The sequence below is a fragment of the Hemiscyllium ocellatum genome, chromosome 22, assembly GCF_020745735.1.
Source record: "Hemiscyllium ocellatum isolate sHemOce1 chromosome 22, sHemOce1.pat.X.cur, whole genome shotgun sequence".
Classification (NCBI taxonomy): Eukaryota; Metazoa; Chordata; class Chondrichthyes; order Orectolobiformes; family Hemiscylliidae; genus Hemiscyllium; species Hemiscyllium ocellatum.
Window position 1 is genome coordinate 61222698 of NC_083422.1, and position 15974 is coordinate 61238671.

The 15974-nt window shown below is 40.3% G+C and overlaps 1 protein-coding gene across 1 annotated transcript in view; it reads left to right on the plus strand.

Annotated features, from left to right (window-relative positions):
* smc3 (structural maintenance of chromosomes 3) overlaps nucleotides 1-15657 on the plus strand; it is a 114116-nt gene extending 98459 nt beyond the window's left edge. The window contains exons 26-29 of the mRNA XM_060842278.1: nucleotides 4453-4623; nucleotides 6047-6224; nucleotides 11971-12077; nucleotides 15118-15657. Of these exons, the coding sequence (XP_060698261.1) occupies nucleotides 4453-4623; nucleotides 6047-6224; nucleotides 11971-12077; nucleotides 15118-15189 (528 nt within the window). The 3' untranslated portion in view covers nucleotides 15190-15657. The remainder of the gene's footprint in view (nucleotides 1-4452; nucleotides 4624-6046; nucleotides 6225-11970; nucleotides 12078-15117) is intronic.
* The last annotated feature ends 317 nt before the right edge of the window (nucleotides 15658-15974 follow it).

The window sequence follows — 15974 nt, forward strand, 5'->3', positions numbered from 1 at the left end:
CATTTGGTGTTAGCTGGACAATATGTTGAAGGTGTTAGCCCTCTGTGTTCTCTGTCTATGCCATGAGGTTTAGATTGATTCTAATCTAAAAAGTGAGATAACAGAGTTTTACATGAATTCATGCAGTTTTTGAGCAAAGTACAATGTAACTCTGCAAGTACAAATTCACCCCACAAAATATATGTATATGTGTGCATGTGGGTCTTTGTCTATGTCTGTGTCTGGGTTGGGGGGTTGTGAGTGAGAGAATGTATATATGTGTGTGTATGTGAGTGCAGAGTGTCTTAAGTCTGTGAGAAGGTGCGTGTGTGTCTGGGGTGGGGGGTTGAGAGTGTCTGTGAGAGAGAATGTATATGAGTGTGTGTGTAGTGCAATGATGGTCACCTGTAGTGTGACATGAACCCAAGGTCCTGGTTGAGGCGCTCCCTATGGGTACCGAACTTAGCTATCAGCCTCTGCTTGGCCACTTTTCACTGCTTCCTGTCCCAAAGTCCGCCTTGGAGGATGGTCACCTGAAGGTCCGAGGTCAAATTTCTTGGACCGCTGAAGTGTTTCCCCAACTGGGAGGGAACCCTCCTGTCTGTTGATTGTTGTGCAGTGCCCATTCATCCGTTGCCGTAGTCTTTGCTCGGTTTCCCCAATGTCCCATGCCTCCAGGCATCCTTGCCTGTAATGTATAAGGTGGACTTCAGCGGTCCAGGACATTTGACCTCGGACCTTCAGGTGACCATCCTCCAAGGTGGACTTCGGGACAGGTAGCAGCAAAAAGTGGCCGAGCAGAGGCTGATAGCTAAGTTCGGTACCCATAGGGAGGGCCTCAACCGGCACCTTGGGTTCACGTCACACTACAGGTGACCGCCATTGCACTACACACACGGACACGCGCACACGGACACGCAAATAGACACACACATACCCTTACAGACATACGCACTCCCATTCACACATGCATCCTCTCAGAGACTTAGGCCACTCTACACTCATGGAAACACACACACACACTCTCTCTCTCACAGACACTCTCAACCCCCCCACCCCTGACACAGACACACACACTCCCATACTCTCACATGCACCCCCTAACAGACTTGACACTCTACACTCACATATACGCACTCTCACTCTCAACTCCCCAACACAGACAGACAGACACGCACATGCACGCAAAGACCCACATGCACACATATACATCATATATTTTGTGGGGTGAATTTGTACTTGCAGAGTTACATTGTACTTTGCTCAAAAACTGCACGAATTCATGTAAAACTCGGTTATCTCCCTTTTTAGATTAGAATCAATCTAAACCTCATGGCATAGTCAGAGAACACGGGGGGCTAACACCTTCAACATATTGTCCAGCTAAACTGAGAATTCAACTTTTAAAAAAGGTTTTGTGATTTACACATGAAAGAAGTGAAACTACCATGGTATTCAAACAGATGAAAGACTCAACAGACAATCAAGGTATTTTGCAATGTATAATTTCAGTTACATCACACTGTAAATTTTTGCTATAAATTCTGTGCCTTACAATGGTGTTCTCCACAACCACCTGATGAAGGAACAGTGCTTCAAAAACTAGTGCTTCCAATTAAACCTGTTGGACTATAACCTGCTGTTGTGTTGTTTGTAACTTTGTACAAACCTGTTAGCTTGACAACAATAGTGGGAAAAGTGATGGAGACCATAATACAGGATAAGATAAATATGTACTTAAAGGAAAATAAGTTAATGCTAAACAGTCAAGGGCAGGTCATGTCTGACAAGTTTTGAATTCTTTGACGAGGTGACATAAGCAGTGAGTGAGAGTAAAGCTATGGGTGTTGAATGTTCAGACTTCCAGAAAGCATTTGATGCAGTGCCACTTATCAGGTTGATTAGTAAACTAGAAAGATGTGCAGTTTAAGTGCATTGGCCATGCTAAATTGCTCCTAATGTTGGGTGCATTATTCAGGGGTAAATATAGGGTAGGGGCATGGGTCTGGGTGGGTTATTCTTAGGAGGGTCGGTGTGTACTTGTTGGGCCCAGGGCATGTTTCCACACACGGATTCTTCTTCTTCTTCTTCTCGAAATATTTGGGATTGATGGGTCCTTGTAAGCATGGATTGGAAGTTGGCTACAAGATAGGAAACAGAGTGTAGGTATAGCTGTGTATTTCTGAGACTGGAGACAAGACAAATGTGGTGGTTTCCCAGGGAGTGGTGTTGGGATCCTTGATTTTTCTGATTTATATAAGCAATTTGGAGTTGAGTGGTGAGCGCAAAATTTCTAAATTTGCAAATGATACTAAGCCAAGGAGAATAGAGGATGATGCTGAGCAACTTCAGAGTGACATTGACAAGTTGACCAAATGGACACACCTGGCAGATGAATTTCAATGCAGAGAAATGAGGTAATTCATTTTTGTAAAAGAAACATGGAGAGACAATACAGACTTGATGATACAACTTAGAGGGGAGTACAGGAGCAGAGGGACTTCTAGGTTCAAGTGAATGATTCCCAGAAAGTAGCCAGGCAAATTAAAACAGTCGTTAAGAAGGTTGATAGAATCCTTGGGTTTATAAATAGAGGTGCAGTGTATAAAATCACAGACATGATGTTGCAGCTTTAAAATTAATTGGTCAGACCACGTTTGGAGTGTTGTGCTCAGTTCTGGGATCCCTATTTAAAGAAGGATGTTAAAGCATTGGAGAGAGTTCAAAGAGATATTTCTAACAGCAGTATTGTATGCAGTTTTGGTTATCTGACGAAAAATATTCTGGCTATTTAGGGAGTGCAGAAAAGGTTTAACAGACTGAGTCAATCCAAATCAAAGGTAGGTAGAGGGACAGGTAGCATTAAGGAGGCAGGGACTCTGCAGATGGATTTGGACATTTTAGGAGAATGGACAGAGAAGTGGCAGATGGAGTACAATGTGGGAAGGTGTGAGGTCCTGCACTTTGGTAGGAAGAGTAGAGGCGTGGACTATTTTCTAAGTGGGGAGAAAATTCAGAAGTCTGAAGTGCAAAAAGATTTGGGAGTTCTAGTCCAGGATTCTTTCAAGGTAAACTTGCAGTCAGTATTAAGAAGACAAATGCAATGATGGCATTTATTTTCAGAGGACTTGAATATAAAAGTACAGATGTACTTCTGAAGTTCTATAAAACTCTTGTCAAACCACATTTGGAGTGTTGTTTGCAATTTCGGGCCCTAAATTTCAGGAAGGTTATACCGGCCCTGGAGCACGTTCAGAGGAAGTTCATGGTAATGGCCCCAGGAATGAAAAGCTTAATGTATGAGGAATGTTTGAGGGCTCTGGATCTATACTCTTCGGAGTTTAGAAGGATGACAGGTGATCTAATTGAAACTTATGGAACACAGACTGGCTTGGACAGACTAATTGTTGGAAAGATGTTTCCATTGGTAGGAGAGACTAGGACCCAAGGCACAGCCTCAGTAAAGGGAAGGCCTTATAGAACAGAAATGAAGAGAAATTACTTCTTCTGTCAGAGAGTGGTGAATCTGTGGAATTCATTGCTACAGAAGGCTGTGGAGGCCAAATCATTGATTCTGTTTAAGACTGAGATAGATTCTTGATTGTCGAGTGGATCAAGGGTTACAGGGAGAAAGTGGGAGAATGGCGTTGAGAAACTTATCGGCAATGGTTGAATGGCAGAGCAGACTTGATGGGCTGAATGGCCTAATTTCTGCTGCTCTGTCCTTGGTCTTATTCCTGGGTTGGCATGTGAAGTGAGACTGGATTGGTTAGGATTATGTTCTCTAGAGTTTATGAATGAGGGGGATCTCAGAAACCTATAAAATCCTGGCAGTGTTAGACAGGGTAAATGCAGGAAAAATATTCCCAATTACTTGGTTGAGGGTTTGGGATTCGGAACCAGGCGTCACAGTTAAGTAAATACAGTATCCATTTAGGTTGCAGTTGAGACCTTTCTTCATCCAGAGAGTGATGAGCCCCTTTTACTCCACGGCAGAGAAGCTGGTCAAGGCCAAAACATTGCATGTTTTCCAGAAGGAGTTTGATATATTTCTTAGAATTAAAGGGATCAAAGGGTATGGGGTGAAAGCCACGGCAGTTGAGTTGGGTGATCAGCCATGAGTAAATTAGTTGGTGGAGTAGGCTTGAAGGGGCAAATGAAATACTCCAGTTTCCTATGTTTCTATGTTTTTAGTTGAAAATTTTCTGTACAGCAAAGTTTTTGTTGATGTTGCAAACAATTTGGACTTAAAGGCCACGTTTCACCAAATGTCATTGTATTTAGTACCCCCAAGTTTATGTTCCCTGGAACCATTCATGTGCACGGAGTTGATACAATGCACTCTGTAGTTTTTAATGCATTTACTTCATATGTCCATAAATTTGAAAAATCAGAATGTTTGGTTTGCATATTATTTATTTTCCTCCCAATGAAGTGTTCTTACATATTAAATCATGGTATTCCTATGATCAGGTATCAAAGAATTTCAGTGAAGTATTCACGAAGTTAGTTCCTGGTGGTAAAGCATCGCTGGTTATGAAGAAAGGCGATGTGGAAGGAAGCCAGTCTCAAGATGAAGGTGAAGGTAGTGCATCTCAGAGTAGTGTTCCATCTGTTGACCAATTCACAGGAGTTGGAATTCGGGTAAGTACTGAGCTTTATTGTGTCTGCAGTTTACTCCCTTTCTGTGCTCACAATTATCTATGTACAGTTCAGCTCTTTATTTTCTAAATTCAATTATCGGCGTGGGTTAGGTCAATTTTTTACTGCGTTTCTGGTTACTGTCATAGTGGGTGAACTGATAATTCTGAAATTAATAATTAATCACATTTATTTACTTACATGGAGATATTAATATAACACTGCCAGAAATATGATGACCATTGTTTTGTAAATCAGAGATTAGATTAACCTGGGGCTCACTTGTGATTGGAATGGAAATTTCCTACATCTTATTGTTGAAAGTTATATTCAAGACTTTATAAGGATACATCTTTTTTGGGATGCTTGAACCCCAAAAATTGCATGATTTCTTATTTCTGAACACCTGATATTTGGCTAACCTTTCCAGATTCTGCACCACCAGATTTGTGTTTTGCTGATCAATTTGAGTGTTATCCCCAAATGTAACTCCTTCAGTACAGTTTAGTTTAGGTGATGGTAACTTTGTTAGGTTTCTTTTCTGCGATTCTTACAGCCTTGGTGCAACTGCAATATGTCAGTTTATGTGAACAACCACATTTTATTAAGCAATTACAGTGCAAGCTGTGGAGAAGCTCTTAACACTCTTTGCCATGCTTGTGAAGCATGTCGAGAGGTCTCCCTGAACAAAGGAAATAGTTAGTGAGTTTTGAGATTTGTGGCTCAGGTTGAGGTTCTGGATGTAGGTTTGCTCACTGAGTTGGAAGGTTCGTTTTCATGAAAACCGAACCGTCTAGCTCAGTGAGCAAACCAACATCCAAGGAAACAGTCCTTCCTTTTTACAAAATCTTTACATCACAGCCAGTAATTCCCACAAGACAACCCCAGCCACTCCCTCAGTCACCTGCCACTCAAGACCATGCAATGACCATATCATCTCCAGAAGCAATGTAATGTAAATCATCCCTTAATGGTCAAATCTGTTGCAAATTGTTTTTTTAACTATAGAGAGTAGTCAGAATTCCAACTATAATGTTCTTATTGATTTCTGAATAGGAGATGATGACAATATAAATGGCTCTGAATGGCAAAGAAATGGCCATGTAAATGGCTCTGAATAATAGGAGATGATAATGTAAATTTCTTACAATCTATCTGTAAGTCAGACGCATCCCACCCTGACCTCGGGACATCTAATTTCCTGCAGCTCAGCAGAGCAAGTTAACTCTTTAATATCACAACTTCACATCTGACACTAACTTAATGCACTCTTTTTTTTTCATTATTTAACCTCCTATTTAACTCCTTGACAACAATGATTAGGCTGCCCAAAGTATTCTGTTTGTAAATGCTTTGCGTACCTCTGTATGTTTGGCAACAAGTTGTTGTTGCTCTTTGTCTTAATTCTCTTTGTTTTGTTTGGCAGGTGTCTTTTACAGGGAAACAAGGTGAAATGAGAGAAATGCAGCAGCTTTCTGGGGGTCAGAAATCCCTTGTGGCACTTGCTTTAATCTTTGCAATTCAAAAATGTGACCCTGCCCCCTTTTATCTCTTTGATGAAATTGATCAGGCCTTGGATGCTCAGCATAGAAAAGCTGTTTCAGGTATGTACTTATAAAGGAAAATATTTTGTCACTTTAAGGACAAGAATGAAGATTTTTAAGGATGTAACTGCTCTCAAAATAGTTGAAAATAGATAAGGGATAACCAGTAGATGTGTTATATTTAGATTTTCAGAAGTTTTTTGATAAGGCCTCATAAGAGGTTAATGGCAAGGTTAAAGCTCAGGGGACAGGAGGTAATATATTGATACGGATCAAGAATTGGTTGACAGGAAACAGTGGGAATAAATTCATCTTTTTCCATGTGGCAAGTGCAGTACCGCAAGAATCAGTGTGCAGTGTTTGCGCCTAGCTATTCTAGGCTGTATAGCTAGAAGTCAGAGGAAAAAGACTGGAATGAGTGGGAATGATACAATGAGAGATAGGAGAGGGAGGGTGGCTACAAAAGAGAGTGAACTGTTTTTATACCTTTCAAGAAAGAAGAGCTGATTATTTGGAATTAGCGAAAATGAAAATCTTCAGGAGCACCGAATGGGGTTAATTATGTTAAACCCTCTACCTGTTGTTAAATTTAAACTCGAGACAGCGAAATGGGTAGTAACTGCTTAGTTAAAATCTTCCAACTTTGTGCTTTCATCATTCTGCAGAAACTGTGTTTAGGGTTTTTTTGTGTAGAAGTGTGTCAGTTATTTTGAAAACAAAATTTTGTTACTAGCTTATGCTTGTTGTCTTGTGCCAGTTAAAGTATTTTGAGCTCTGATGGCATTAAACTTAAAACCGTAACATACAATGAATGCATTTATGAAAGATTAGTCATTATTCAGAATATTGATGGTGTCCTTCTTATGCATCTGTGAGAGTCCAAGTACCTTATCCCAGCATAAATAGAGAAAGTTGTTATTATGTTACTGCATCATTGAATGAGTTAGTGAGATTGAAAAAGTGGCCCCTAAAAATCAAAAAAGAGCTGTCAAGAAGACCCTTTGTTGGTAGGGTTTTATTAACTGTCTAGATTAGAGTGGTGCTGGAAAAGCATAGCAGGTCAGGCAGCATCCGAGGAGCAGGAAAATCGATATTTTCGATTTCGAAGAAATGTGGAGCTTATTCAAGCAACAGCTTCTGCATGGCCTTGATGAGTATGTATCTATCAGGCAGGGAGGAAGTGGAGGAGAGAGGGACAACCATGGTTCACTAAACAAGTTGAAGCTCTTGTCAAGAGGAAGGCGGCGGCTTACGTTAGGATGAGGCATATGTTACACATGTTCCAGACAACAGTGTCACCATTTCTGGATAGGTCCTCTCCCACCAACAGGGCAGATCCAGCAGAAGTGGCAGGACAGTGGCAAAAAGTCAGGAGGAAGTTGTCTTCAACATTGACTCTGGACCCCATGAAATCAAATGGCATTGGGTTGAACATGGGCAAGGAAATCTGCTGATTACCCTCCCTGATTTAACCCATCCCACCCTGAGTTGATAAATCCTTTTTTCCCATGTTGAGTAACACTTGCAGGAAGCATTATACAAGTACACAATCCTTTATCGGAAATCCCCGGGGCCAGCTGGTTATCAGAATTTGGAATTTTTCAAATTTTGGAATAAGTGACAGTTTAATGGTGAAATTTAAAACAATCTTACCGAACAGGAGAAGTACCTGTGAGTTCTATGAGCCCTGAGACAGATTTGATACCTGCCAGTGCTGGGCCCCACTACCACATCATATCTGAGTGATGTGGGTCACATGGGTGTGGAGTTGGGTTAGCTGTATGCATGTCAAACAACCTTGTTATGGAGAAAAAAACTTCATGAAAAGACTTTGGATTTTGGATAAAGGACTGTGTACCTAGATCTGTTTCAAAGAAGAAGCACAGATTTAATGGGCTGAACAGCTGCCTGCAGTGCTGTGTTGTGATGTAATGGAATGCTGGCATAATGTGGAGTCTCAGTGCTCTGTGTCAGGGAGGGGATTTCTGCGAGGATTTGCATTTTATGTCTATTTCTTGATCTTATTTCATAGAACATTACAGCGCAGTACAGGCCCTTCAACACTTGAAGTTGCGCTGACCTGTGAAATTAATCTGCCCATTTAATCTACACCATTCCATTGTTACCCTTATGTATGTCCAATGCCAATTTAAATGCCCTTAATGTCAGTAAGTTTATTGCTGTTGCAACAGGCTGTTCCATGTCCCTACTACTGAGTGAAGAAACTACCCTTGATATCTGTCCTATATCATCCTTCAATTTAAAGCTATGTCCCCTCTACTTAGCCTTCACCATCCGAGGCGAAAGGCTGTCACCATCCACCCTACCTAACCCTCTGATTATCTTGTACGTCTTGATTAAGTCACCTCTCAACCACCTTCCCTCCAACGAAAAAAGTCTCAGTTCCCTCAGCCTTTCCTCGTAAGACCTTCCTTCCATACCGGGCAACATCCTAGTAAATCTCCTCTGTACCTTTTCCAAAACTTCCACATCCTTCCTATAATGCGGTGACCAGAACTGTACACAATACTCCAAGTGCAGCCTTACTAGTATTTTGTACAGCTGACTCATGATGTCGTGGCTCCAAAACTCAAATCCCCTACCAATAAACATCAACACACCATATGCCTTTGTTAACAACCGTATCAACCTGGGTGACAACTTTCAGGGATTTATGCACCTGGACAGAGATCTCTCTGTTCATCTACACTGCCAAGAATTTTACCATTAGCCCGGACTCTGCATTCCTGTTACTCCTTCAGAAGTGAACTACCTCTCAATTTTCCGCATTAAACTCCATTTGCCACTTCTCAGCCCAGCTCTGCATCTTATCTATGTCCCTCTGTAACCCACAGCATCCTTCGGCACTATCAACAACTCTGCCTACCTTAGTGTAATCCGCAAATTTACTAACCCATCCTTCTACATCCGCATTTAGATCATTTATAAAAATGACAAACATCAGCGGTCCCAAAACAGATCCTTGAGGCACACTACTAGTAACTGAGCTCCAGGATGAACATTTCCCATCAACCGCCACCCTCTGTCTTTTTTCAGCTAACCAACTTCTGATCCAATTCGCTAAATCACCTTTAATCCTGAAACTTCGTATATTGTGCAATAGCCTACCATGTGGAATCTTATCAAATGCCTTACTAAAGTCCATGTACGCCACATCAACCACATTACCTTTATCCACCTGTTTTGTCACCTTCTCAAAGAACTCAATAAAGTTAGTGATGCATGACCTACCCTTCACCAAACCATCTTGACTATCCCTAATCAACTTGTTCTTCTCTCAATGATTATAAATCCTATCTGGTATAACCTTTTCCAACACCTTATCCACAACCGAAGTAAGGCTTACTGGCCTATCATTACCAGTCATGATTTGGAGATGCCGGTGTTGGACTGGGGTATACAAAGTTAAAAATCACACAACACCAGGTTATAGTCCAACAGGTTTAATTGGAAGCACACTAGCATCAGGTGATAATCACCTGATGAAGGGGCGTTGCTCCGAAAGCTAGTGTGCTTCCACTTAAACCTGTTGGACTATAACCTGGTTAAGTGTGATTTTTAACTTTGTATCATTACCAGGGTTGTCTCGACTTTCCTCCTTAAAGGAACAACATTTGCTATCCTCCAGTCTTCTGGCACTACTTCTGTCGACAATGATGACATAAAGATCAAAGCCAAAGGCTTTGCACTCTCCTCCCTGGCTTCCCAGAGAACCTGAGGATAAATCCCATCTGGCCCAGGGTTCTTATCGATTTTCAGATCTTCCAAAATTGCTAAAACCTGTTTTTTTGCAAACTTCATTCCCATCTATTCTTGTGGCCTGTATCTCTGTATTCTCACTAACATTGCCTTTCTCCAATGTGAATGCTGACAAAAAGTATTCATTGAGTGCTTCTCTATGTCCTCAGATTTCTCTCTCAACTTTCCACTGCTATCTTTGATTGGCCCTAATCTTACTGTAGTCATTCTTTTATTCCTGATATACCTATAGAAGGCCTTGGGGTTCTCCTTGATCCTATCCGCCAATAACTTCTCATGTCACCTCCTGGCTCTTCTTAGCCCTCTCTTTATATCTTTTCTGGCTAACTTCTAACTCTCAAGCCCTCTAACTGAGCCTTCATGCCTCATTCTAACATAAGCCGCCGCCTTCCTCTTGACAAGAGCTTCAACTTGTTTAGTAAACCATGGCTGTCCCTCTCTCCTCCACTTCCTCCCTGATTGATAGATACATACTCATCAAGGCCATGCAGTAGCTGTTCCTTGAATAAGCTCCACATTTCAAGTGGGCCCATCCCCTGCAGTTTCCTTCCCCATCCACTCATCCTAAATCTTGCCTAATTGCATCATAATTGCCTTTCCTTCAGTTATACCTCTTTGCTTGTGGTGTATACCTATCTCTGCCCATTGCTATTGTAAACATAACCAAATTATGGTCACTATTGCCAAAGTGCTCACATACCTCCAAATCGAATACCTGGCTGGTTTCATTACCCAGTACCAAATCCAATATGGCATCGCCCCTTGTTGGCCTGTCTACATACTGTGTCAGAAAACCCTCCTGCACACTTTGAACAAAACTACTTGAACTATAGTATTCCCAGTCAATATTGGGGAATTTAAAGCCCCCCCCCCATAACAATTACCCTGTTACTCTTGCTGCTATCAAGAATCATCTTTGCTATCCTTTACATCCCTGGAACAATTTGAATGCCTTTAGGAAACTCCCTAGAGGGTGACCTCCTTTCCTGTTTCTAACCTCAGCTCAAGCTCCCTCAGTGGATGTGTCCTCACATTTTTATCACAGCTGCTGTAATACTACCCACAATTAACAATGCCACACACCACCTTTACCATCTTCCTTGTTCTTGCTGAAACATCTAAATCCCGGAGTCTGCAACAACCATTCCTGAACCTCATCCAGCCATGTCTCTGAAATGGCCACAACATTGAAGTTCCAGGTACCAACCCATACTGCAAGTTCACTCACCTTACTCCAGATACTCCTGGCATTCAAGTACACAAATTTCAAACCAAATCCTGATTGCTGGTACCCTCTCGTGACCTTGTAAGCCTATCCCTGACCTCATTACCCTCAACCTCCTGTACGCTGGAACTACAATTCAGGTTCCCATTCCCCTGTCAGAGTAAGAATTGGTTCAAGATATGACCTGTCTTTATTTGAATAGTTGTCAGTATCCACTATGCGTTTACAGATCAAAATGGCCATATGCTGGGTCGTCATGTGTCAGAGAGTGCTGTTACTACTGTAACTAATTTCATGGCAGAGACCAATGTACTTGGTGGAGACGCATGAGACAACATTTGAAAAAAGTTATGCTGGTTTAATTTTTTAAAAAAACACCTAAATGAAGTATGTGCCAAATTGACCAATGATTTTTGGTTACTTGACCACTGATAGGTAGGAGGTCAATCTTCGGTGTATGTTTGTTGCTACACATACCATTTTGAAAGTTACTGGATAGAAGTGTTGGCCTTGCTTTTCAGATGATTAATAGCAAGACCTTGCAAACTTGCAACCTCAAATTGATCTGGCACATGCACTGCCATTTATAGTCTTAGAACATAGAACAAAACAGCGCAGAACAGGCCCTTGTCGGTGACCATGCTTTGTTCGTAACTACTTGGAAGATTGTGATTCATTGCATTACCTCCGTTCTATAGAGGGTTAATTTATTTTGTAATGTGTAGCTTGCATCATCTTTTTTACGAAGTGTAGTTTTGTTTACTATATTATTAATTTTTGTTTTCATCTTTTACTCAATAGACATGATTTCTGAACTCTCAGCACATGCCCAGTTCATTACTACCACATTCAGACCAGAATTGCTTGAATCAGCCGATAAGTTTTATGGAGTGAAGTTCCGGAACAAGGTAATTTTACACCGTTTGAATTGGGTGGCATGATTTATTTCAACTTTTCCAATAACTTGTGTGAATACTATTTGATCAATTAAAATTTCAAATGGGAGGCAGGCACTTCTTGAGTCGTGCACCAAAAAGTGCAGGGCAAAAAAAAATTATTGCTTTGTGGGGAGCATAAAGAAGTGCTTAGAAGTTGGCAGCCATTGTCTTGAATAGCTAAATATAAGAATATGAAATCTTTGTCTTTAGTGGTCCCACTGCACATCTATTTCAGTAAAGAAGATAATCTCCAGTTTTGGTCAGTTGCCTGAGAATACCCTAACTCTCTCTAACTACTCCGTTACACATGATACCTTGCTGGATCCAGACCAGTGGTCTTTGGTATCAGCTAAGTTTTGAGAGGGGTTTATTGTATGTAAATAATTGCAAACCTCAGTCTGGCTGCTGATTAACACATTATGTTGGTGCTCAGAGCACTTCATTAAATGCTTATAGTCTTCCTTGTCATCCAGTGTAAGATCTACCTTTTTTAAGGAATGGATTAGTTTTGGCTGGTATTACATCTCTTGTATTTGTTTGCCATCCCTTGAGTCACTCCTAATGCCATTTTGGTTTCCATATTCATTATGCCAAGTTCATCAGACTTGTACATATAGAATACTTTTGTATTATTACTTTAGTACCTGCAGCAAAAAGAAATCTTCATTGTTCTTTGCAATAAGTGAGATATTATTTAACTGGAGCATGGAAAGATTAATGTGTTGTCATCATTTACTGCATATATATTTTGAATAATTTATTTGGAATTTGATTTTGTTTCCTAAAATATTAAAGTGCTAGTCGTTTAATTTATGCCACTTGGGCTTTTAAGTATATTAAATGAGTTTCTAATTTGGCAAATTTTAATTAAGAGATCTTCATCTTACACTTCTAACGACTTGATATTTGTGTAAAATGTCTTTTACGTTGTGCGTTGGTGGAGAATCTTTTTCCTTTATTTGCAGTAAAGGAGATCTGTGAAGAAATAGTTGTCCTTTTTTTAAAAATAAGTTCCTTGTCAGCTCAAAACCACAGTAGTTTTTATTGTATCTCCAACAGATTTTAACTGGGGGTTTAAAGTGAATTTTGTCCTTATCTTCTATGTTTCCTTACCAAACCGTCACAATCCTTCTGCAATCCTATGTAACTGCAAAATTAATGTCAATTCATGGTATAATTGGCTATTAGAAATGTGGAATGTAATCTGTTGAATGGCTGCATTTCATTTAGAGGTGACTTGTATCTGTAGGAACTGGAGTCCCATGGATGAATGGTTAAGCTGAGCTTTTGAACTTTAGGACCATGTAAAGGTTACGTTCTCAATATTAAAATTTGCCTGATTTTAAATTATTTCCACAAAATGTAATCTCTCATCAGATTGAGGGTTCTGTTTTTTAAAAAAAACCTGATTTTAAGAAATAAAGTTTCTATTTGTTCAGCACTACTTTGATGATTGCTACTACTTGGGGTGGCACGGTGGCTCAGTGGTTAGCAGTGCTGCCTCACAGCACCAGGGACCTGGGTTCGGTTCCCTCCTTGGGCAACTGTCTGCATGGGTTTCCTCTGGGTGCTCTGGTTTCCTCTCACAATCCAAAGATGTGCAGGTCAGGTGAATTGGCCATGCTAAATTGCCATAGTGATAGGTGCATTAGTCAGGGGTAAATATAAGTTAGGGGAATGGGTCTGGGAGGGTTACTTTTCGGAGAGTCGATGTGGATTCGTTGGGCCGAAGGAACTGTTTCCATACTATGGGAATCTAATTGATATTAATATCAGTCGTACCTGAAGCAACTTTTCAGATTTGGAATCGATAAAGTAGAGCTTTCCATTGGGTAATGCAAATGATAAAGAACCTTTCTTCCATTGTTAAATCTGTACAGTACCAAAAACCTTATTTGGAGAAATTTTGAAGGTGCTTAAAATAACTTAAAGTTGTCTTGTATTATTGCTTATTAAATTTTGTAGGAATAAAATTGAGATGCTGTAACTCATTTGGATACCTGAGGGACTTCCTCCAAGCTGACCTGATTTGATTTATTGTAGTCACATATACCTAAGTACAGTGAAAATCTCTGTTTTGCAAGCAGTACAGGCAGATCATAGCAAACAAGGACATACAGATCAGAGGATGCTTAGAATGAGGTATACACGTTACAACTGCAGAGGAGGTATGCAAGGCAAGATAACATTAGCAAGATCAAGATGAAGTTAGAGAGGTCCAATCAAGCTATTATTTTGTCTTAAATATTTTTTCTGTCACAATCTTCCTATTTCTGCAAATGCTATGTTTAAATTTGTTACACAGCTTGTACTTTGTGAGTTTTGAGAAGATTTGTAGTTCAGGTTGAGGTTCTAGATATACATTTGCTCGCTGAGCTGGAAAGTTAATCACCCTACTGGGAAACATTTTCAATGGGCTTCCGGGTGAAGCACTGCTGATGTTTCCTGCTTTCTATTTATATGCTTGGGTTTCTTGGGTTGGCAATGTCATTTCCTGTGATGACATAATTTCCTGTTCTTTTTCTCAGGGGGTGGTAGATGGGATCAAACTGGATATATTTGTTGTGTGTGTTCCGGTTGGAATGCCATGCTTCTAGGAATTTCGTGCGTGTCTCTGTTTGGCTTGTCCTAGAATGCCTAGAAGCATAGCATTCCAACTGGAACACACTCAACAAACACATCCAGTTTGACCCCATCTACCACCCCCTGAGAAAAAGAACAGGAAATTACGTCATCACAGGAAATGACATTGCCAACCCAAGAATATAAATAGAAAGCAGAAATCATCAGCACTGCTTCATCTGGAGGCTGACTGAAGATGTTACCTAGTATAGAGTCAAAGAGAAGTACAGCATGGAAACTGACCCTTTGGTCCAACCCGTCCATGTGACAAAATGTTTGGAAATGAACCTTCCACCTCAGCAAGCAAACCTATATCCAGCTTGTATTTCATGTTGTTAGCTTTGAGTAAAGGTGGTGCTGTTCATATGAATAACTATTTGTTTTACAGGTTAGTCACATTGATGTGATCACAGCTGAACAAGCTAAAGACTTTGTGGAAGATGACACAACACATGGATAAAAATGGGACAGCTTGATTTCCAGTTGAATGACCTTAAGTTGTACACTTTTTATCTGCAGATGTGAGTTATACAAGTAGTTCACATATTCATCGCCTTAAACCCTAGGTGGTGAGTGAATTTTAATATGGTCAACTTTGGAGCTATTCTTGATCCTCCCTCTCTCAGGCTGAGCTGAGAATTTAGTTCCAAAGTCTCTGGTATTTAGGAAGTGACCAGTGTAGATATGTTTCTTACAGTTTATTGTGCTTCTGTTATATCTTTAGTGGAATGCATTTTTTGAAAAAGGTCTGCTTCAGATATCTTTCTCACAGTTGAACTTTGCTCATGATTTTGTAAAGTTTCTAGTTGCAGTTTTTATGCTCTTTGAAATTACCATTGCAATAAATTGACTTCCTTTGTGTAATTTTATCATTTCCACTGTTGCATTTCATTCTTTTAAGGAGTTGCAATAAAACGTTTGAGCAATATTTTAAGTGTCTACATTTTGTGGTTGGAGTGCGTGCTCCTGTTTTACTGCAGTTCTGTTGCTAGGATTTGTGAAGTTACATGTAGATCACCTTTTACACGTGCCAATGTCAAGGCTTAGACTGAAACGTACAACAGTGGGCCACACATTGCAGTCGATGATGAACAAATTCTTCATTATTGCACGCATTCTTTTTGTAGAATATGTGCCGCTCTTCCCCAGCCCTCCACTAACATCATGGGAAAATTCTAGGACAAGTATGAAAAGAGCAAAGAACAGTGTGTCGTCTTCACCAGTTATTTTTAGGAATTCATAATG